This window comes from Salvelinus namaycush, chromosome 2 (assembly GCF_016432855.1).
Source record: "Salvelinus namaycush isolate Seneca chromosome 2, SaNama_1.0, whole genome shotgun sequence".
NCBI lineage: Eukaryota > Metazoa > Chordata > Actinopteri > Salmoniformes > Salmonidae > Salvelinus > Salvelinus namaycush.
The window spans coordinates 19,256,825-19,280,017 of record NC_052308.1 but is presented as its reverse complement, the minus strand read 5'-3'; the positions used below and the strand labels follow the sequence as shown (position 1 = coordinate 19,280,017).

The window sequence follows — 23,193 nt, the reverse complement described above, 5'->3', positions numbered from 1 at the left end:
AGCTTCATGAGGTAGTCACCTGGAATGCTTTTCAGTCTTGAAGGAGTTCCCATATATGCTGAGTACTTGTTGGCTGCTTTTCCTTCACTCTGTGGTATAACTCATTCCGAATTATCTCAATTGGGTTGAGGTCTGGTGTCACACCCTGGCCTTAGTTATCTTTGTTTTCATTATTATTTTAGTTAGGTCAGGGTGTGACATAGTGAAGTATGTGTTTTTTGTATTGTCTAGGGTGTTGTTTGGTTTAGGGGGTTTAGTAGAATAGATGGTTTAATGTTCAGTGTAGGTGTCTAGGAAAGTCTATGGTTGCCTGAATTGGGTCTCAATTAGAGACAGCTGGTTATTGTTGTCTCTGATTGGGAGCCATATTTAAGGCAGCCATAGGCTTTAGCTGTTTGTGGGTCATTTTCTATGTCTAGTCTATGTTGAACGTAAGTAGTTTGTGTGTGCACTTGCGTTTGTAGCTTCACGGTCGTTTGTTGTTTTTGTTAGTTTGTATAAGTGTTTCGTGTTACGTCTTCGTATAAAAAAAAAAAGATGTATTCATATCATGCTGCGCCTTGGTCCAATCTCTCATATCAAGACGATCGTGACAGAATGACCCACCAAACCCGGATCAAGCAGCATGACAAGCGGCAACAGGATCAAGGCATCAAGGATTCATGGACATGGGAGGAGATATTAGATGGAAAGGGACCTTGGGCACAACCGGGAGAATATCGCCTCCCTTGTGAAGAGCTGGAGGCAGCGAAAGCCGAGAGGAGGCGATATGAGGAGGCAGCACGGAGGCAAGGCTGGAAGCCCGCGAGTACTACCCAAAAATTTCTTGGGGGGGGGCTAAGAGGTAGTGGGCCGAGGGCAGGTAGGAGACCTGCGCCCACTTCCCAGGCTAACCGTGGAGAGCGGGAGTACGGGCGGACACCGTGTTACGCAATAGAGCGCACGGTGTCTCCTGTACGTGTTCATAGCCCGGTGCGGGTTATTCCACCTCCCCGCACTGGTAGGGCTAGATTGGGCATTGAGCCAGGTGCCATGGTGCCGGCTCAACGCGTCTGGTCTCCAGTGCGTCTCCTCGGGCCGGCATACATGGCACCAGCCTTACGCATGGTGTCCCCGGTTCGCCTACATAGCCCGGTGCGGGTTATTCCACCTCCCCGCACTGGTCGGGCGACGGGGAGCATTCAACCAGGTAAGGTTGGGCAGGCTCGGTGTTCAAGGGAACCAGTACGCCTGCACGGTCCGGTATTTCCGGCGCCACCTCCCCGCCCCAGTCCAGTTCCACCAGTGCCTACACCACGCACCAGGCTTCCAGTGTGTCTCCAGAGCCCTGTTCCTCCTCCACGCACTCGTCCTATGGTGCGTGTCTCCAGCCCGGTACCACCAATTCCGGCACCACGCACCAAGCCTCCTGTGCGTCTCCAGAGTCCTGTGCATCCTGTTGCTGCTCCCCGCATTAGCCCTGAGATGCGTGTTCCCAGCCCGGTACCACCAGTTCCGGCACCACGCACTAGGCCTAATGTGCGTCCCCAGGGTCCAGTATGCCCTGTTCCTTCTCCCCGCACTAGCCTGAAGGTGCGTGTCCTTAGCCCGGTGCCTCCAGTTCCGGCACCACGCACCAGGCCTACAGTGCGCCTATTCCGGCCAGAGCCATCCGTCTGCCCAGTGCCATCTGAGCCATCCGTCTCCCCAGCGCCATCTGAGCCATCCGTCTCCCCAGCGCCATCTGAGCCATCCGTCTCCCCAGCGCCATCTGAGCCATCCGTCTGCCCAGTGCCGTCTGAGCCATCCGTCTGTCCCGAGCCATTAGAGCCGCCCGTCTGTCCCGAGCCGTCAGAGCCGTTAGTCAGTCAGGAGCCGCTAGAGCCATTCGTCAGTCAGGATCTGCCAGAGCCGCCAACCAGACAGGATCTGCCAGAGCCGCCAACCAGACAGGATCTGCCAGAGCCGCCAACCAGACAGGATCTGCCAGAGCCGCCAACCAGACAGGATATGCCAGAGCCGCCAACCAGACAGGATATGCCAGAGCCGCCAACCAGACAGGATATGCCAGAGCCGCCAACCAGACAGGATCTGCCAGAGCCGCCAACCAGACAGGATCTGCCAGAGCCGCCAACCAGCCATGAGCAGCCAGATCCGTCAGCCAGCCATGAGCAGCCAGATCCGTCAGCCAGCCATGAGCAGCCAGATCCGTCAGCCAGCCATGAGCAGCCAGATCCGTCAGCCAGCCATGAGCAGCCAGATCCGTCAGCCAGCCATGAGCAGCCAGATCCGTCAGCCAGCCATGAGCCGTCCAGCCAGGATCCGCCAGAGCAGTCCAGCCAAGATCCGCCAGAGCAGTCATCCAGCCAGGATCCGTCCCTCAGTCCGGAGCTGCCGTCCCTCAGTCCGGAGCTGCCCCTTATCCTGGTGCTGCCCCTTATCCTGGTGCTGCCCCTTAGTCCGGTGCTGCCCCTTAATCCGGTGCTGCCCCTTAGTCCGGTGCTGCCCCTTAGTCCGGTGCTGCCCCTTAATCCAGTGGGGTTAATGTGGAGGGTGGCCATTTGGAGGAGGCTACGTAAGCGGGTAGTGACTATGGTGGGGTGGGGACCACGACCAGTGCCAGAGCCGCCACCGTGGACAGACGCCCACCCAGACCCTCCCCTAGACTTGATGCTGGTGCGCCCGGAGTTCGCACCTTAAGGGGGGGGGTTATGTCACACCCTGGCCTTAGTTATCTTTGTTTTCATTATTATTTTAGTTAGGTCAGGGTGTGACATGGTGAAGTATGTGTTTTTTGTATTGTCTAGGGTGTTGTTTGGTTTAGGGGGTTTAGTAGAATAGATGGTTTAATGTTCAGTGTAGGTGTCTAGGAAAGTCTATGGTTGCCTGAATTGGGTCTCAATTAGAGACAGCTGGTTATTGTTGTCTCTGATTGGGAGCCATATTTAAGGCAGCCATAGGCTTTAGCTGTTTGTGGGTCATTTTCTATGTCTAGTCTATGTTGAACGTAAGTAGTTTGTGTGTGCACTTGCGTTTGTAGCTTCACGGTCGTTTGTTGTTTTTGTTAGTTTGTATAAGTGTTTTGTGTTACGTCTTCGTATAATAAAAAAGAAGATGTATTCATATCATGCTGCGCCTTGGTCCAATCTCTCATATCAAGACGATCGTGACATCTGGTGATTGTGGAGGCCAGGTCATCTGATGCAGCACTCCATCACTCTCCTTCTTGGTCAAATATCCCTTACACAGCCTGGAGGTGTGTTTAGGGTCATTGTCCTGTTGAAAACAAATGATAGTTCCACAAAGCGCAAACCAGATGGGATGGCGTAGCGCTGCAGAATGCTGTGGTAGCCATGCTGGTTAAGTGTGCCTTGAATTCTAAAAAAATCACTGACAGTGTCACCAGCAAAGCACCCCCACAACATAACAACTCCTCCATGTTTCATGGTGGGAACCACAAATGCGGAGATCATCCGTTCACCTACTCTGCGTCTCACAAAGGCACGGCGGTTGGAACCATTAATTTCAAATTTGGACTCATCATGATAGATTTCCTCCGGTTTAATGTCCATTTCTCGTGTTTCTTGGTCCAAGCAAGTCTCTTCTTCTTACTGGTGTCCTTTAGTAGTGGTTTCTTTGCAGCAATTCAACCATGTAGGCCTGATTCATGCAGTCTTCTCTGAACAGTTGATGTTGAGATGTGTCTGTTACTTGAACTCTGTGAAGCATTTATTTAGGCTGCAATCTGAGGTGCAGTTAATTGCCAATTTCTGAGGCTGGTAACTCTAATAAACTTATTCTCTGCAGCAGAGCTAACTCTGAGTCTTTCTTTCCTGTGGCAGTCCTCACGAGAGCCAGTTTCATCATATCGCTTGATGGTTTTTGCGACTGCACTTGAAGAAACTTTAAAAGTTCTTGAAATGTTCCGGATTGACCGACCTTCATGTCTGAAAGTAATGATGGACTGTCATTTCTCTTTTCTTATTTGAGCTGTTCTTGCCATAATATATATATATAGGGCTATCTTATGTATACCAACCCTACCTTGTCACAACACAACTGATTGACTCAAACGCATTAAGAAGGAAAGAAATTCCACAAATAAACTTTTAACAAGGCACACCTGTTAACTTCTTGACGCTAGGGGTCAGATTATTATTATTTTAGTTTAAATAACGTTCCCAAGGTAAACGGACTATTTCTCAGGTCCACATCGTAGAATATGCATATAATTTACAGATTAGGATAGAAAACACTCCAAAGTTTCCAAAACTGTGAAAAATATTGTCTGTGAGTATAACAAAACTGATTTTGCAGGCGAAAACCTGAGGAAATCTAACCCGGAAGTGATTTTAAAAAAAATCTGTGTTTCATTGCCCGTCTTTCTTCCATTTAAAGGGGTATCAACCAGATTCCTTTTCCAATGGCTTCCCCAGGCTGTGACCAGGCTTTAGACATAGTTTCAGGCTTTTATTTTGAAAAATTAGCGAGATTTTTCAAAACTAGTCAGGTGTCCTTTGATTAGTTCCTGCGCGCGAGAGGGGTAGCTCTCCATATTCTTTCTCTCTTTTATTGAATAGGTTACGGTCTGGTTGAAATATTATCGATTATGTATGTTAAAAACAACCTGAGGATTGATTATAAAAAACATTTGACATGTTTCTACGAACATTCCGGATACTTTTTGGAATTTTTCGTTGAACGGAACGAGGCTGTGGTTTTCTGAACATAACGCGCAACCCAAATGAAGTTTTTGTTTGTTATAAAAGTAATATTTATCGAACAAAAATAACATTTATTGTGTAACTGGGAGTCTCGTGAGTGCAAACATCCAAAGATTATCAAAGGTAAGCGATTCATTTTATTGCTTTTCTGACTTTCGTGACCATGCTAATTTGGGGCTAGCTGTTCTAGCATTGATTGATACACTCACAAAAGCTTGGATTGCTTTCGCTGTAAAGCATATTTTCAATCTGACACAATAGGTGGATTAACAACAAGCTAAGCTGTGGTTTGGTATATTTCACTTGTGATTGCATGATTATAAATATTTTTAGTAATATTTGGCGCCCTGCAATTCAGCGGTTGTTTAGGAAAATGATCCTGCTAAAGGGATCCATAGCGCAGAGAGGTTAAATGAAATGCATTCTAGGTGACTACCTCATGAAGCTGGTTGAGAGAATGCCAAGAGTGTGCAAAGCTGTCATCAAGGCAAAGGGTGGCTACATTGAAGAATCTCAAATCTCAAATATATTTTGATTTGTATAACACTTTCTTGGTTACTACATGATTCCATATGTGTTATTTCATAGTTTTGATATCTTCACTATTATTCTACTATGTAGAAAATAGTAAAAATAATATAAAACCTTGGGATGAGTAGGTGTCCAAACTTTTGACAGGTACTGTATAGATTTTTTAAACTTTCACTTTCACTAACTTAGCTAGCGAATGCAGATAGCTAGTTTAGCCTACTTAAACCCCCGGGTTCAAACAGAGAGGGATGCTATGTTAGCTAGCTGGCTATGGCTATCCAACACTGGAACTATTCCAAGTCATGATAAGCTTTTGGTTTTATTAATGTATTGCCACAGGGGCCTGCCAGTGTAACTGCTAAACTGCTTGCTGTATACTGTACTGTATGATTGTAGTGGGTTTACTAACGCGTTAGTTCTAGTAGCTAGGCAAAAATTTGCGTTAATATGGTGACACCACTGTCGGCTGTGTGTAGAGGTTATGGTATGAAAATTTGGCTTGGAAAGTTTTTTCCACCTGGTCACAGACAGCTGTTGTATTGTGCACTGAAGTCCACAAGCAAAGGGGAAAGGTAAGAGGATTAGAGAGTGTAGATGCGAGAAGGAATAATATATACAATGAGCAAAGTGATCATGCTGTTTATAAGTGTATTCACTCTGCTGATTCTTAAACGGAAGCAAACAGAATGAAATGTGGATAAACATACCTGAATTTGTCCCATAGGAACTCTCGTTTGCAACTGTTGGACTAATGATTACAACCTACATGTGCAGGCAAGAGTGTGCAAGGCGGTATTAAATGTGTCACTTTGATTACTCCTAATTTCTCTTGACCTGTTCACCTATGTTGTAAACTTTCATTTGTATGCTAGATTGTAGCAACCTCATAATGGGTATAGGGAAAATTTGAGTATCATGTAGTAGCCTGAACGTATCGATATTACATTGAGCTGGGTGAATGGAATATGAATGACAGTCATCCAATATGCTGTAATAGAAATAAGCCCATGCTCATAAAAAAAAATTCTTCCTCCCTCATCTTAAACGGCACCGACCGCCATTGGTGTGTAGCCTATACCTGGCTGTTTTTGTGTATGTTGCTCTATGTTCACCATTCTTTAGGGCTGTGATGGTCATGGAATTTTGGATGACTGGTCATACTGTAATTATTGGTCAGCCAAATGACTGCAGCCACCGTTATAATCGCTTGAATAGCAAATGTTATTTATTCATAGTTTTTAAAAATGCACATTTTCTCCTCTCTTCCACTTCTGTCTGCATATGCTGCAGCTGCAGAGAGGGGGGTGTTGCCTAGGCAACCAAATACTTGTTTGCTGCAACACAAAGTTTCATCACTTTGTAAAGAGTCCATGTTACCGTGGTAACTGACTCAACCCAGGAATGCCCGGCCTTCCCATGTTAAGTCAATTTTATTTATATTTTTTTCATGAGGGCCTTCCTCCATAATCATCGGTTACACGATTATACGGTAATCGTGCCAGCCCTACCCTTCTTCAAACTATATCAACAGGATTTGGGGAAACATTCTTCCTGAAAGGTTTTATTCAGCTACATGAGTGTGATGTCTCAATGTGTTATAGTACCCACCTCCAGTAGACGAGCACAGCCAGCAGCAGGATGAGGCAGACGAAGGTGAGGGCAGAGACCACCACCAGGGGGATGATCCACTCCACCCTCCCCACCCCTGGGGGACCCTGCTGGGTCAGGTTGGACACGCTAGTCCTCTCTGTAGGAGGGGAGAGGACATACAATCAGTCAGAATAACAGCAACATTTACTGGACATATTGGGGATGCTGATCCGGAACAGGAGAGGTGGGGAATGAGGACAAAGACACATTTAGCCAGGTTTAACTGAGCTTCACAAAGGTAAAAAATGAACCACAAAATAATAATAAACAATGATGTGATCAAATTCACTAGCCATCTTCTCAACTGAAGACACATCTTACAGGTTAATTTACCTTGGTAAAATGCTGGATACATGATCAGGCAGAATGTTTGCTAAGAAACTATACTATAATACCCCAAAAAATGTGCTGGAGAATGTTCGGCAGTGCTTACCAAAGAAACAGTAGCCTCTCTTCATACCAAATGCTACCAGTGACAATACATTCCTGTGCTATCAAAGACAAGTATTCTAAAGTTAGATTTTGGCAGGTAGTGTGGCTATCAACATCATCATCAGCCCCTTAACCTACTATATCTAGACTGGTGCTTTACACAGACAGGAACAATCCAATCCTGGATCATATTTAATATGACACACACACACACACACAGGAGAAAACATGGTCAACAACAACCAAAAACGACAAAGATTAATTGATATTGGAGACTATTAGAACATCAGTAATCAAATCATAATCTGTTTATTTATGAAGGCAACCCTGGTGCTACAAAGCCAGTTTATCTAGCTACCCAGATAAGTGCTACACTTAGATCCCAAACATCCTGAGCCAGCCCCACTCCACGCTAACCCCCAACCCTACCTACCCAGGGCTGGTTCTCCTGCTGTGCTGTTCCCGGACCCCATGGCTTTATTCTGCAGCAGGAGCCCGGGTGGTAGCAGCAGTGGCACAGTGGGGGTAGCCCTGGAGGCCGAGACAGCAGTCCCCTGCACTGCAGCACAGCCAGCCACTACCACAGCCGCTCTCTCTCTCCCTACCATCCACACACACCATACTGGCAGGGGAACCATCGTGTGCTGCTCCACTCTGCTCTGTTCTGCTCTCTCCTGTCTGCCTCGCACTCGAAGACGAGTCGTCCCAAAACACAGCGCCAGCGGAAGTGCACACGGACGAACAGGGGCAAACAAACAAACGCGATAATGCACACACAGCCAGTCACAAACCTGCATCGAAGGATACACACACGGGTCACCACACACACATGCAGCCAAACACACACTCACACAGACTCACACACCAATGCACACAAGGCCTACATGACTCTAGTGCCAGGCAGGGAGTTATAAATGGAGCAGAGGTTTTTCCCCTGCAGCGGTGTCTCTGCTCCGAGCTCATCTCGCTGGGTCTGAAAGTAGGCCAGCACTCAGCCTAAAGACAACACCAAGGAGGGAGAGAGAGGAGGGAGGAGGAAGAGAAGGAATGGGAAACAACAAGGATGGAGAGAAGGGGAGTGAGAAAGACAATGTGAGAGAGAAATAAATAGAGAGCGATCAAAAGAGGTGTAGGGAAAAACAGAGGTGCAAAGGGAAATATAGGAAAGGAGAGAAAGTGGGAAAGATGAGAGAGGAGGGTAAGGGGAGTGGAAGAGATAATGAAGGAGAGAGAGGTGGAACAGAAAACAAGGAAGGAAAGAGGGGAAGGTCCTATCCCCCAGAAATGTCTATCAAACACATGTTTCATTTGAGTCCTTGTCTTTGGGAGTCACTCATATTTAATCATCAAATTGTAAACCAAGTAGGTAACAGAAATAGCTATAATGTCACTGTGTAATATTATGGTTTTCCATAAAATGTAAATTACAGTATAACCCAGCAGACCTAATCAATATTGTACATGGCAAATTGTAGTTAAGGCTGTCTGCAAGGCAGTGGCAGTTTAGAAGCCTACTTCCAGCAGTGTATCTCAGCATTAGCCACAGTCTTTCAGTATGTAGAGAGCTTTCCTGGGCAGATCACTTTACTCCACTCAACACAAGTTTTGTGGAAGCTACTCTGAAAATATAGTTTGCCAAGCTACCAATTACTTCACACTGGAAGAAGTTAAGCTACACTAAAGCTACCTTTAAGAAAAATATATTTTACATAACTAAAGTTACTTTAAAAAAGTAGTTCACAACATCCAAACTACTTCGTGAAAAATTATCATATCTAAATCTAGCCTGGGCAGCAGCTAGTGGGTGCTGTAGATCCATAGCGCCCACTAGTGGCTGCTCAGGCGAATCTAAATCTGACATGTCATGAGCTATGTTTCCATTCAAATTGGTGACAGATTTTCATGCAAATATTCAAAAATGTGCATAAAAACAATATGTGCATATTCCCATCAGAGTTGTGATTCCATCAAATTTTCTTGTTGCAGATAAAACTAGGTGCGTGATGACATAGTGCACATATGTATAGTTTTTGTGGTTATATTCCCATGTACCGAATAAAAAATCCAAGTTAAATGGGCTTCCATCGCATTTTCAACTCTATTGATGGTTTTCTCAACAAAAAAAAGTTTTTTTAATTAGCACCCTAACACTGCTCAACACCTACAGTATGTCATTGAGTACAAACACAAGAGGGATTGTAGGCATTAGTGTGCGTTGCGTGTAAGTGGGTATGTGTGGGTATGAAAAAACATTACAACTGAACCATGGTAAAGTATGTCTAATACAAGGCTGTCATATTCCTTTCCACTTTAAAGTCTTATTATAAGGCGGCAGGTAGCCTAGCGATTAAGAGTGTTGGGCCAGTAACCAAAAGGTCGCTGGTTTGAATTCCAGAGCTGACTCTGTAAAAAATCTGTCGACGTGCCCTTGAGCAAGGCACTTAACCCTAATTGCTCCTGTAAGTCGCTCTGGATAACTGCTAAATAATTAAAATGTAATACGAGGAATCACATACTGAAGAAAGGAAAAAGATCACAAGTTGAGACAGGGAGTACAACTTGGTCCAGCTCTGATGCCCTTTCATTATTTTTCTCATAATGAACTGAAGAGAGGGCTCCCGAGTGGCACAGCGGTCAAAGGCACTGCATCTCAGTGCAAGAGGCGTCACTGCAGTCCCTGGTTCAAATCCAAGCTGCATCACATCCGGCCGTGATTGGGAGTGGCGCACAATTGACCCAGCATTATCTGGGTTTGGCCAGGGTAGGCAGTTACAAATAAGAATTTGACTTGCCTAGTTAAATAAATGTTACATAAAAAAAGAGAAGGTACTATAATGCCTGTGCTCACCTGTGTGTATGGAGAATGGCCAGTGGCTTTTGTCCCTTCCTGTGCTGGGCCTTAGGGTGGGGGAGGGGCTGTCTGGGTCTGGGAACTCTGCCGTGTCATTCCCTAGCTCCAAGGTAGGGGGCACCACTGTGTCTGTCTCCACCGTACTCTGTGTGTGTGTCACCAGCTGGTCCTCCTCAGCACTAGAGGGCGTAGTGCTGCTTGTGTTAGTTTCAGTCTCACTCTCCCCTCCTTCTCTTCCTTTCTCTTTGGCAGTCGAGGCTGGTGCTGCCGTGGGCGGCTCTTTCACTACAGTGCTGTTCGTCTGCTTCTCTACCTTGTCTGCCATCGCTTTCTTCTCTTTCGTCTCCTTCTCTTTCTCCTCCTCGTCTTCCTCCTTATCCTCCTCTCCTTCTTTCTCTCCCTCCTCTCCCTCCCCTTTCGCACCTTTCTCCCTGTCCTCGGAGCCCTCTCCATTGTCTTTGGCTGCGTCTGCGCTCTGGGAGGCTGCTGGTTCGCTGGTGGGCTGACGAGGTGTGGCAGCGGTGGGATTCTGGCTGGAGGATGGGGCTCTGGTTGGCCACACAGAGCTGGGGAAGGAGGAGATGACCCCACCACTGAACCCTAGCCCTGCCAGTAGGGTACTAGTCACCACGGACGCCACCGTCGCCTGGCTACCACTGGAGGAGGGGCTGATGCCTGTCGCCATTGACACAAAGGAGAAGGGGAGGCCGGAGGAGGTCCAGGTGGAGGAGCCGGAGCTGATGGGAGCCATGTCTGCCGAGGAGGCTGGGGAAACAGTGGGCTGGGAAGAGAAAGTAGGGAGAGGGGGAGGCGGAAAAAAAGGTGAGTTGGTAGGAGAGGGAGGGAAAAGAGACAAGTGATTGAAAAATGTAATGACATAATAGCCATGTGACATAATAAATATGTGGAACTGTTTCATCAATTGAAAATAAAAAGCAACCAAGTACATCATCTGTTATCTGCACATTACTGACATAGGACATTTCATTTATATCTGTGGTCTGTAGTTAAAATGAATGTCTTTGAAGTTGACAGTATCGGAGTGACAGAGCATGCTCTCCAGCACAGAGGTTTAATAATGAGACAGTGCTGCTCCCTGTTGGAAAGAGGTAGTACTACAGAGTGTTCACGCAGCACTCACCATCCCAGTCTTCACTATTCTCGTCCCTTCAAATATCCTGGTTGTGTTAGCTGAAAGGAGAACATAACATGAAACTTGTTAACCAATGATAACACAAAATATATGTTACTGTATAGACAGTGTAATAGCGCTATTGATTCTAGCTTTGCAACAAATCGGCATAGGCATTTAGACAGACAGAGATATCGTGATGAGGATGGGAAAGAGTAGAGGCAGCTCTGCATCACTAAACAAGACAATAAGGGAACAAAACAAGAGACAAAGAGATTTTAGATAAATATAGACTGTGATGAAATGTGAGGAAAATATTTACAGATTATTTTTACAAAAGTGAAAAGGAAAAATGAAGGACAGAGGATTATGAGGATGATGAGGAGGATGATAATGAGGAAGAGTCACCTCTGAAGAGCATGCTCTGGCTGAAGTCACTGCGCATGTCATTCATACACACAGCCTGCACCCGGAACAGATACAGCACATCAGGAGACACTGGAGTGATGACAGCTTCCTGTAACACACAACCCCCCCCCCCCCCCCCCCCAACGCAGCCATCGCAAGGCAGGGGGGCCCACAAGCTTTGAGATATAATATGAACACACCATTAAATGAACAATTATCTCATGTTGTTTTTTGCAGTAGCGCTCTGTAACTTTAAAGAATATTTATCTCAAAACTGTGATTCTTAAAAGATGTGTTCAGAGATTTGGTCAACTCCATCAGATTTGTCTAAAATCCTAAATTATACAGGAATATGCAGTCAGCTATACCATAAGGACCCCTTATTCATGTCCTCAATACATGTAGTGCAGCAAGACCACTCATGGTCTGTAAAATTCTCTACTTTTGATAGATTTAAACAAACACTATTGGAATCACCATGGTCACAACCATAAACTGTCAACTCCATCTGCTTCCTAGAATATGAATTTTTGTTAAAATGTTACATATAATTAGGTTAAGAGTTATAAAGCAAAAGAGGAAAAACACAATTGCTACCATTGTATACCACTTGAATGTATAAGAAAACTGCACTGCATCAGATTTTCTTTTACATCAACTCTGTCAGAGTTCTAGAAGATCTGACAGAATGGTTATTTTTAAATGGGGATTCAAATGAATAATTTTCCATATTTTACTAATTAATTTTTGAGGCAAATATATGTCTGTTTTGAGTATCTGTTGTCAGCTCTGTCACTTTTTTTTGTGTCAATATTCACAAACAAGTTTTTAGCACTGTTCTGCAACATGCTTAAACAATGGAAGTATTAGCTGTGCTGACCTAAGAGAATGTTTGCTTTATAAATGTTGTTTTATGTTCTAAATCTAAAAAACATGGCAAAATGTTAACTAAATTAGCCCTGGAGCTATAATTTAAAAATATATATTTTAATAATATAATGTTAGAATTAAACAAGCAAGGCCTTTAAACACATAAAAATGTTTTTTTTTTTACAGTGTTTGATGGAGTTGAAATAAATCCAGTTAATTGCATTTTTAAAAAATAAATAAGTTAGGAAGCTGTGCCTTTACCATGCTACGGTGAAGCATGGTGGTGGCAGCATCATAATGTGGGGATGCTTTTCAGCGGCAGGGACTGGGAGACTAGTCAGGATCGAGGCAAAGATGAACGGAACAAAGTACAGAGAGATCCTTGATGAATACCTGCTCCAGAGTGCTCAGGAACTCAGACTGGGGCGAAGGTTCACCTTCCAACAGGACAACGACCCTAAGCACACAGCCAAGACAACGCAGGAGTGGCTTCGGTACAAGTCTCTGAATGTCCTTGAGTGGCCCAGTTAGAGCCCGTACTTGAACCCGATAGAACATCTCTGGAGAGACCTAAAAATAGCTGTGCAGCAACGCTCCCCATACAACCTGACAGAGCTTGAGAGGATCTGCAGGGAGGAATAAGAGAAACTCCCAAATACAGGTGTGCCAAACTTGTAGCGTCATACCCAAGAATAATCAAGGCTGTAATCAAAGGTGCTTCAACAAAGTCCTGAGTAAAGGGTCTGAATTCTTATGTAAATGTAATATTTCAGTTTTGTACTTTTTATAAACTAGCAAAAAATTCCAAAACCTGTTTTTGCTTTGTAATTATAGGGTATTGTGTGTAGATAAGGAAAAAACAATTTCCTCAATTTTAGAATAAGGTCGTAACGTAACAAAATGTGGAAAACGTAAAGGAGTCTGAATACATGCTCTGTATTTAAAATGTTGCTAATATTAAGACAAATATTAGCGGGAAAAAAGTTGAGATTGTCCCTGAACTTTAAAATAGCAAAATGTATCAAATTGCATGAGATTAGCTACAAAAAAAATTCTCTGCTCCATGGCAAAATAAACAAATTATTGGGTTGGGGGTTGACCTTTGCTCAATTCGTGTGAGGGGGCGCCGCAAAACTGCGCTATGCCACTGGCGCATACACACATTCAAATATCAATTCTGTCGGGGCAGGGGTGCATGGCTCCTGCTACACACTGAGTGATTGATCCAACAGAACTAAAGGAGGATGTGTTTGGCACAGCGAATGTCCGTGCTCACACACGCAGAGAGACCATCCATGCTCACACTTACATAGCGAACGTCCGTGCTCACACACACAGAGAGACCATCCATGCTCACACACACATAGTGATTGTCCATGTTATCCATGCTCACACACACATAGCGAACGGCCGTGCTCACACACACAGGATGTGGAATCGTCTACAGAACACTTCCCATAAACCCATCCAGCTAGCAGACACACCATTGTCTGCTATAGAGAAGGAGTGTGTGTACACCTACTGTACACTTAGGTCGGGTGGCGAGAGCACACAGTAATAAACATGCACACACACACATACTTAGATGAGTTCTGGGTACCTTCCTGGAGAGGTCACACACCTTAGTCTAGAATCCTACACAACACAGCCTGCCCCTTGACTCAAACACAGCACAGAGGGCAGTGGTCAAAGAATGAAGGTTAGAGCAGGATGGGAGAAATAAATGTTCCCTCTTCCTCTCTCCCTCTGTCTCCCTCTCCTTTCCTGCTTTCTCTAGACAACAAACAATGAGTTTACCACAGTCTTGAGTGGTACGATTGTAGCAAAACTGTAGCAACAATGTATAACCTATTTTTAATTAGGATGCAATGTAAATCACCCTGGGCAACAATGTATAACCTATTTTTAATTAGGATGCAGTTTGGGCGGTTGAGACAGGCCTGAGTTAGCCAACACCTCACCTCTCTCTCCCTTCCTATTTTCTCTTTATGGTGGACGCGTTCCAGATAACACGCATTAATTATCCCCACGGCGGGGAGATGGCGGTCCAATCCACCGCTAAATGCATGAGGAATGGCTATTATCATAAGTCACATTCTCCGGTGTCCGATCGCCAGGGAGGGCTCGCCGCACAACTACATTTTACATTAAGTAAATGCGTTTGTTCTCCCCTCACCACCACCATCTCCTCCATGATTTATGCAATTTCTGCACAGTTTAATTCAGTTAAGGATGTGTCTGCCCTGTTCCCGGCGGTTATTACAAGTGGAGAAGGCTGTAAAGACCAACGGCAGGCAGGGCTGGAGTGGTTTAGTGGGCCTTTCCATGGATTCTGACGACAGGTTTCATAAAGCCTGGATGTGCCATGCGCTCCCTAATGTGACCCGCATAGTGGAAGTGCCCAGGGAGAAGACAGAGAATTAAAATGGAAATGACAATCTGAAAGAAAAGGAGGAGAGATGGAGGGGGAGAGGGAGAGAACAAGAGAGAGAATGAGTGGGAGGGGAATGATGGAGAAAGAGAAAGAAAGCGAGAGAGAGAAAGGGAGCGAGAGAGAGAGAGAGAGAGAATTAAACAGAAATAGATGGAGCTTGAGAGAAATAATAAAAGAGTGAGAGAACAGGAAGGAGTGATGAGAGGAGGAAGAATGGCTGAGACGCGAGCGGCTGTGGTACATGAGGAGATGATATTCCGTTAATATCGGGCAGCCCTCAAAGAAAAGTCTCTCCTCTGTTCTCTTTTCCGCTGTCCCTTGTTCTCCCTCCCTCTATCAGCAGGCAGGAATCCCTCCCTCCTGCTCATTAAATCCCAGCCACCATTGGAACACAATGGCAGGATATTAAAAGAGCTGTGGGTGTTTAAAATGCCAGCGCTGCTGCTCTGGGGGGTGGCTCTGCGCCTTACGTTGATGTTTCACAGTGCTAGTTTCAAGGTCAAACTACCAACAGTGTCACTACAGTACGTCTCCACATGCAGTCTAATATGCAGCCAATTTACCATAATTTGTCAGTCGATCTCATCAGTTTCTGTACTGTCACTGTGTGTGGTAAAGTTGTGTGAGTGTGCTTGTGTATGTGCCTGTGTGTGTGTGCGGGTGTGGTGTAGAGTAACTGACCAGTTTGTGTTGGCTGTCGGTGACGTGCGTTTCCTCGTAGGACTCGTCGTGTTTAGTCCAGCTGTAGGAGATGAGGAAGGAGATGATTGGCGGGTGGTAGGTGAACTCTGGCCGGGTCCATCGCACCCCCAGGGCCGTGCGGTTCAGATGCTGCACCTTCATGTTGATGGGAGCACTGCTGCACACTGAGAGAGAGAGGGAGGGAGGGAGAGAGATGGGAGAGAAATGAGATGGGAAAAAAGAAAGAGGAGACTGTGGTCCCACAACAATCTGTAATCTAAGACAAAGGAGGATAGGAGAACCCACCACACACACACACAATGGACACCCAGATGTATGTACTGTATACTCTCCACACACACATACGGTACATGTAGACACTTAGCCGAGGGTGATGAGGAGAGAGACGTGCTGAGGAGAGAGAGATTTGTGTGTTAACAGTGCTTTGAGGCAGTCGTGTCATGGAGTCATGGAGTCGTTCCACCAGACAGTAGTATCGGTCTGAGGGCTAACATAACACAGGCACTCATATATACCATCCTCCAGGCCTTCCATCTTGGTTTCATATCTCCCTATTCCCTATGCCTCCATACAACATGTAGTGGATTTGCTCAGCAGTGGTGTTGTTTCCTCATGTGGCCACTAGATGTCTCTGTTTGACCAGTATGAGCAGAGTCCTCCAGTCCTCAGCTCTGCATGGCGCTAACATGGCGTCACAGGCAGCTCCATGGCTCTGTAGTCTCCACAGCAGAGGGGTTCATCACTGGACATGTCAGCAAGCTGAAGAAATCACTTCAATAATCAAACCCTGTTTTATTCAAAGAGAAATTTTATGGAGATCTGCTCTATTTCTCCGATAATCCCCTCACCTTAACAGATGTCATCCACACCTAGTAAAGACAGATGGATGGGACTGAGGAACCAAATGCTGCCTACAGTTGAATCATCATCATCAATATTACTAATACCCCGAGGATGAATATAACACATGATCTAAACAAACAGCATTGATGTGTGTGAGTACACTATATTTGTAGAATGATAAAGTACGCATACCAATAGCCTATTATGTGTGACTAAATTCATTAGTCATAAATAGCAGCAATGCGGTTATCAATGAATATCCCGATGAATAGTCCCATGTAGTTTGGCATTACTAAAGTGATTAGTCACTCCATTCTCCCCCTGTACTGCTGCCTGGCTGGATGGGCCAATGGAACCTGTTTGACCTCCACACACACACACATGGTGTCCTCTAGATAACACCCAGCTGTGGTGGGTCAGCCTGCACTGTCACTCTCTCTGCGTGCACGCACGTGTATGTGTGAGTTTGAGAGTGAGAGTGAGAGAGTGTGTGAGAAAGAGAGAGAGAGAGAGCGAGAGAGAGAAAGAAAGAAAGAGAAGTGAATGTGAGGTAGCAGGTAAGGGGTGTCTCTGTGATGAAAGGCATAAGAGGATATATCCATCACCCCTCCCAGGCCCCAAAGCCCCTCAGGACTCTATGATAGATGGGAGCGTTAGCACAAAATAGTACACACACACACACACACACACACACACACACACACACACACACACACACACACACACACACACACACACACACACACACACACACACACACACACACACACACACACACACACACACACACACACAGCACTTTTCATTGGGCTGGAGGTAGTGTTAGGCTGCAGTCTGTTCTTGATTTGATGGAACACGCGTGCACACACGCACGCATGCACACACACACACACACACACACGCAGAGTGCTTTTCATTGGGCTGGAGGTAGAGTTAGGCTACAGTCTATTCTTCAGTTGATGGGATTGAGTCATTTGTCAGCTGTAACACTCAAGCTATGAGGAACATTGCTGAACTGTAATGTCCCTTTTCTACAGGGCTCCTCAACTTTGAGAAAAATGATGATATTTTACATTACGAACAGTGTTCGACACATTGAAGTGCACACAGGCACGCACACACACACATACACACACACACACGAACACACACGCACATACACACACACGCACGCGCACGCACACGCACCCACACCCACACACAGAAAGTCATTGTGTGTAATGCAGCAGGCTGTGTAGTGGAGTGAATAGGTGGCATATGGCCCATCGTTACGCTGTTTGTCTTCACTCTTTTCCCTCCTCTCCTCTCTTCTCCTGTCCTCTCCTCTCCTCTCTTCTCCTGTCCTCTCTTCTCTTCTCCTGTCCTCTCCTCTCCTCTCTTCTCCTGTCCTCTCCTCTCCTCTCTTCTCCTGTCCTCTCTTCTCCTGTCCTCTCCTCTCCTCTCTTCTCTCCTGTTCTGTTCATTTCTCCCCTCAGTCTGACAGATGCACCCCCAGCAAATGTGCACAACTGCAGCTTTCAAGGACAACTCATATTGCATGTGTGCATTACAGTAATGTGTGTGGGTCCATGTACAATGTGTGTGTGTGCGCGTCTTCATTTTTTATATTGACATTAAATTCTGAGGTTGGGGACAAAAAAGCAGCCTGGTTGGTGTGGTCATGCAGCTCAGACAGATGCTAGCTGACTGTGTGAGAGGGTCGCAGACTTCAGGCATGTAGCCACACACACTTCGTGCCATGTTATAAGACATGATGTACTAGAACCAGTAACGAGCCAGTAAAAGACTGGCCACTGGTGGGCCTCCCAGTACTGTATGGTAGGGGAGTAACACTCCTCATTTTTTCTAAACCACCAGAGAATATTCCAAAACGGCAGAGTCAGGATATGTTGGATTGTACCTTAGGGATTCTGAGGCATCCGCATTTTGGCATGACCAAGAGTTCACTGGAGAGCAACAATGTGCAGTGCTCCAATCCGTGAATTGAATTTGACTCTGAAAACAAAAACAATTATGTTTCTCTCCTCAGTCTTACTTAGAATATAATTAACTTGGATTGGACTGTAACAAGGATGCGCAGTATCCAATGGTGTGTGAGGTCCCGCCCTACCTTTGGATGCCTCGGTTCCATACGGGTTTCCCAGGCTGTCCGTCAGGTCAGGTAGCCAGGCGTCTCTGACTGCGGACTTGAAGACGTCACGATTATCGAGGCTCTGGATTGGCCGGAAGTTACTCCTCAGGTATTCCACAGACTTCACATGGTCCTGCTGCTCTGTGGTGAAGATGGAGTAGAACGCCTCCAGCTAAAAGAGAGAGTGTGAGAGAGAGTGTGAGAGAGAGAGAGAGAGAGAGAGAGAGAGAGAGAGAGAGAGAGAGAGAGAGAGAGAGAGAGAGAGAGAGAGATAGAGAGAGAGAGAGAAAGAGAGAGGGGTAGAGAAAGAGAGAGTGAGAGGTAGAGAAAGAGAGAGTGAGAGGGAGAGGTAGAGAAAGAGAGAGTGAGAGGTAGAGAAAGAGAGAGTGAGAGGGAGAGGTAGAGAAAGAGAGAGTGAGAGGTAGAGAAAGAGAGAGTGAGAGGTAGAGAGAGGTAGAGAAAGAGAGAGTGAGAGGGAGAGGTAGAGAAAGAGAGAGTGAGAGGGAGAGGTAGAGAAAGAGAGAGTGAGAGGGAGAGGTAGAGAAAGAGAGAGTGAGAGGTAGAGAAAGAGAGAGTGAGAGGTAGAGAGAGGTAGAGAAAGAGAGAGTGAGAGGGAGAGGTAGAGTAAGAGAGAGTGAGAGGTAGAGAAAGAGAGAGTGAGAGGGAGAGGTAGAGAAAGAGAGAGGGAGAAGGAGAGGTAGAGAAAGATAGAGTGAGAGGTAGAGAGAGGTAGAGAAAGAGAGAGTGAGAGAGGACGAAGGAAAACACACACATTAGGGAGGAGAGAAATGACCATACTACATTTTGAGGATATTAAAACCTCTGACATCATTTGAACTGTTAATTTGTTCATGGCATCTTTCTAGCAGCTCCTTTTATCCTTTGCCCATACATGTGCTAGCTGTAAGGCTGTGGGGCTGAGAGGCTGAGAGGCATGCAGGGCCAAGATAGCCCATCCTAATCAGGGGAATAGTGTTCGTGAGGCAAACATAAAAACATGACCAGCTGTCCCCCTCCTCTCTTCAACCCAGAATAACCACTCTTTCTGACCAGGTGCTAGAACCCATGGAATAATCATAATAATCTGTCGAACGGTTTAATAGCTGTCGTTTCAGATGATGAAAGTAATGTCTGGGAGTATCTGTCCTTCAACATCATGATGGCATGCTAACGGCTAAAGAAACAATGTAAGCTGAGACTGCACATGTAAAAAAAACTGTCGATTTAGAGTGAAAACGGGTGGAGAAAGAGAGAGAGAGAAAGAAGAAAGATATATAGATAGCTGGCTAGATGTACGGAGGAAGGGTCTCATTTCCTTAGTGAGTGTGTGAGAGGTTGTGGGATAAACAAGCAGTCGGTATGGTTACAGAGTGAGGGTTGGAATCATAGAGATCCTATCAATTAAAGAATTTTAATTCCTAACTCTATGGTTGGAACACTTCCCTGTCTGCTCAGCTCTCTGTCTGTTTACTAAGCAGACTGAGACTGGAGGCCTGGGGAATACTCAGCTCAATGACTGCCCCTCACAGTGGCTGTGGAGGGTAAGAGTCTGTGTGTGTGTGTGTGTGTGTGTGTGTGTGTGTGTGTGTGTGTGTGTGTGTGTGTGTGTGTGTGTGTGTGTGTGTGTGTGTGTGTGTGTGTGTGTGTGTGTGTGTGTGTGTGTGTGTGTGTGTGTGAGTGTGTGCACGTGTGTGTGTGCGCGTGTGTGTGCGCACCACAAATCTCTTTCATCTGACACTATAGAAAGTGTGTTCCAGCAGAATGGAACATGTTGTACCTTCTATTCTTTGGCAGGACACCTGTAATCTAAAGTCGGCCATGTCCTTTAATCTACAGGCTGCATTAGCCATCATGGCTGATCTGTTGAATATGGTAGCCTCCAGCCCTGGCACAGACCAGCCCACGCCAGGTCGTGTCAAAGCAATACGCTGCTCTCCACCAAATCTCTACAATCTCAGACTACAATCTGCTTATCCCTAATATGGCAACACCCCCTTAAAAAACAGGTTATTGGGATGTGAATCCCTTCCAGGTCTGCCAAAAGATTTCTTTGTGTGGAAAGCACAGCGCGATTGGAGACTAATCCTTCCAGAAGTGACATCGCACACACTCACGCAAGAACGCCATCACACACACTTCTGTGAGTGGTGAGAAAGGCCTCTGTGAGTGGTGAGAAAGGCCTCTGTGATGTGGAGAGCAGGGGTTAAGTGGCCTGGCATGGTAACAGCCGTTACAGCCTGGTGTGGGATGTCCACACACACACACACACACACACACACACACACACACACACACACACACACACACACACACACACACACACACACACACACACACACACACACACACACACACACACACACACACACACACACACACACGCACAAGATCCAGATGCTACAAATGGAAGCATTTTAGGCGGCGCTGTCGCTGTGGAATAGCTGAGCATCGATCTGCTGTAAAAGCCACCCCTAAGCTACGTCTGTCACTCCCAATGACCTACTTCCACTACTGATCAAGAACAAAAGACAAAGACTGAAGGAGGGATAGAGAGAGGAAGGTAGGGAGAGAGAGAGAGAGAGAGAGAGAGAGAGAGAGAGAGAGAGAGAGAGAGAGAGAGAGAGAGATAAAGACATAGACAGACAGGGGAGAGGGAGTTCACTGTCTCTTCTTTCCACGTTCTTTCATCTTGGCCAATTATGTTGTTTTTTTTAAACCACATGACAGAAAAAGTGGTATAGACTTCAAAGCCGTGTTAAAAATGTTAAAAAAAGACTGACTAAATGGTCAGGGGTAAACATCCGGAGGATAGAAGATAGGAACAATAACGTTAAGGGATCCCACTGAAGGGAAGGAAGGATGTGCTGCCTGGATGGATAGAGCATCTGCTGAAGTCACTTCCCCTTTAAGTCACCGTCCTGCTCATTGCATGACTCAAACATCCCCCTGGTTTTGTGTCGATGAAATAAAATCTATCAAATAAAATGTTATTTGTCACATGCGCCGAATACAACAGGTGTAGTAGACCTTAGCGTGAAATGCTTACTTACAAGCCCTTAACCAACAATGCAGTTCAATAAATAGAGTTAAGAAAATATTTACAAAATAAACTAAAGTAAAAAATAAATAAAAATCTAAAAGTAACACAAGAAATGGACATTACAATAACGAGGCTATATACAGGGGGTACCAGTACCGAGTCAATGTGCGGGGGTACAGGTCAGTCGAGGCAATTTGTAAAGTGACTATTCATGGGTTTTGACATATAAATGGGAAAATATGAAATATACTTATTCATGTCACTGAGGGAGAGAGGGGAATATAGAACGTTTACATTCTGTCAGGATATGTTATTGTTAGCCATCAGGGGTCCTATGGGAGGAGAAGAGACACAGTCTGGTACAAGTCACCATGACAGCCTTGAGTTGGGGAGGAGTGAGGAGTTTGGGCAGAGGTCACGTTAGATTAAGTGCGGAAGAACATACATCACTAATCTTCTGGATAGCAAACAGGGGTGTATTTGCTGTTCAGATGTGTAAGGAGGGGCTCAGCATAGGAGAAAGGGTTAAATACCAGTGCTTGTGTGAATATGTTTTTTGTATTATGCAGCTGTATGACCCAGTGGGTGAATAAACTTGGTTTAAGCTTTACTAAGCATCTGTGAGTCTTTTACTCTGTTTAGTTAGAACCTAACACTATGCATAGATAATAGACAGTGAGTAGCAGCAGTGTAGATGGGTGGGGTGGGGTGTCAATGTAAATAGTGGCCACTTGATTAATTGTTCAGCAGTCTTATGGCTTGGGGGTAGAAGCTGTTAACGAGCCTTTTGGTCCTAGACTTGGCGCTCCGGTACCACTTGCCGTGTGGTAGCAGAGAGAACATGACTTGGGTGACTGGAGTCTTTGACAATTTTTGGGGCGCACCACCTAGTATATAAGCCCTGGATGTCAGGAAGCTTGGCCCCAGTGATGTACTGGACCGTACGCACTACCCACTGTTGCACGGTCAGATGGCGAGTAGTTGCCATACCAGGCGGTGATGCAACCGGTCAGGATGCTCTCGATGGTGCAGCTGTAGACATTTTTGAGGATCTGACGACCCATGCCAAATCTTTTCAGTCTCCTAAGGGGGAAAAGGTGTTGTCGTGCCCTCTTCACAACTGTCTTGGACTGCTTGGACCATGATAGGTCGTTGGTAATGTAGACACCAAGGAACTTGAAACTCTCGACCTGCTCCACTTCAGCCCCATCGATGTTAACTTCTCTAGGGTAGGGGGCAGCATTTTCACGTTTGGATGAAACGCATACCCAAATTCAACTGCCAGTTACTCATCCCCAGGAGATACGATATGCATATTATTAGTAGATTTGGATAGAAAACACTCTGAAGTTTCTAAAACTGTTTGAATCATGTCTGTGAGTATAACAGAACTTATTTAGCAGACGAAACCCCGAGGACAAACCATTCAGATCTTTTTTTTTAAGGTCACTGTCTTTTCAATGAGT

At 45.6% G+C, this 23,193-nt stretch overlaps 1 protein-coding gene across 1 annotated transcript in view; it reads right to left on the bottom strand.

Annotated features, from left to right (window-relative positions):
- The window catches only part of LOC120059822 (receptor-type tyrosine-protein phosphatase gamma-like), a 329,292-nt gene that overhangs the window by 32,249 nt on the left and 273,850 nt on the right, over positions 1-23,193 (bottom strand). The window contains exons 9-14 of the mRNA XM_039008877.1: positions 18,667-18,859; positions 15,693-15,877; positions 11,708-11,816; positions 11,309-11,358; positions 10,165-10,948; positions 6,843-6,981 (exon numbers count right to left, since the gene is read on the bottom strand). Of these exons, the coding sequence (XP_038864805.1) occupies positions 6,843-6,981; positions 10,165-10,948; positions 11,309-11,358; positions 11,708-11,816; positions 15,693-15,877; positions 18,667-18,859 (1,460 nt within the window). The remainder of the gene's footprint in view (positions 1-6,842; positions 6,982-10,164; positions 10,949-11,308; positions 11,359-11,707; positions 11,817-15,692; positions 15,878-18,666; positions 18,860-23,193) is intronic.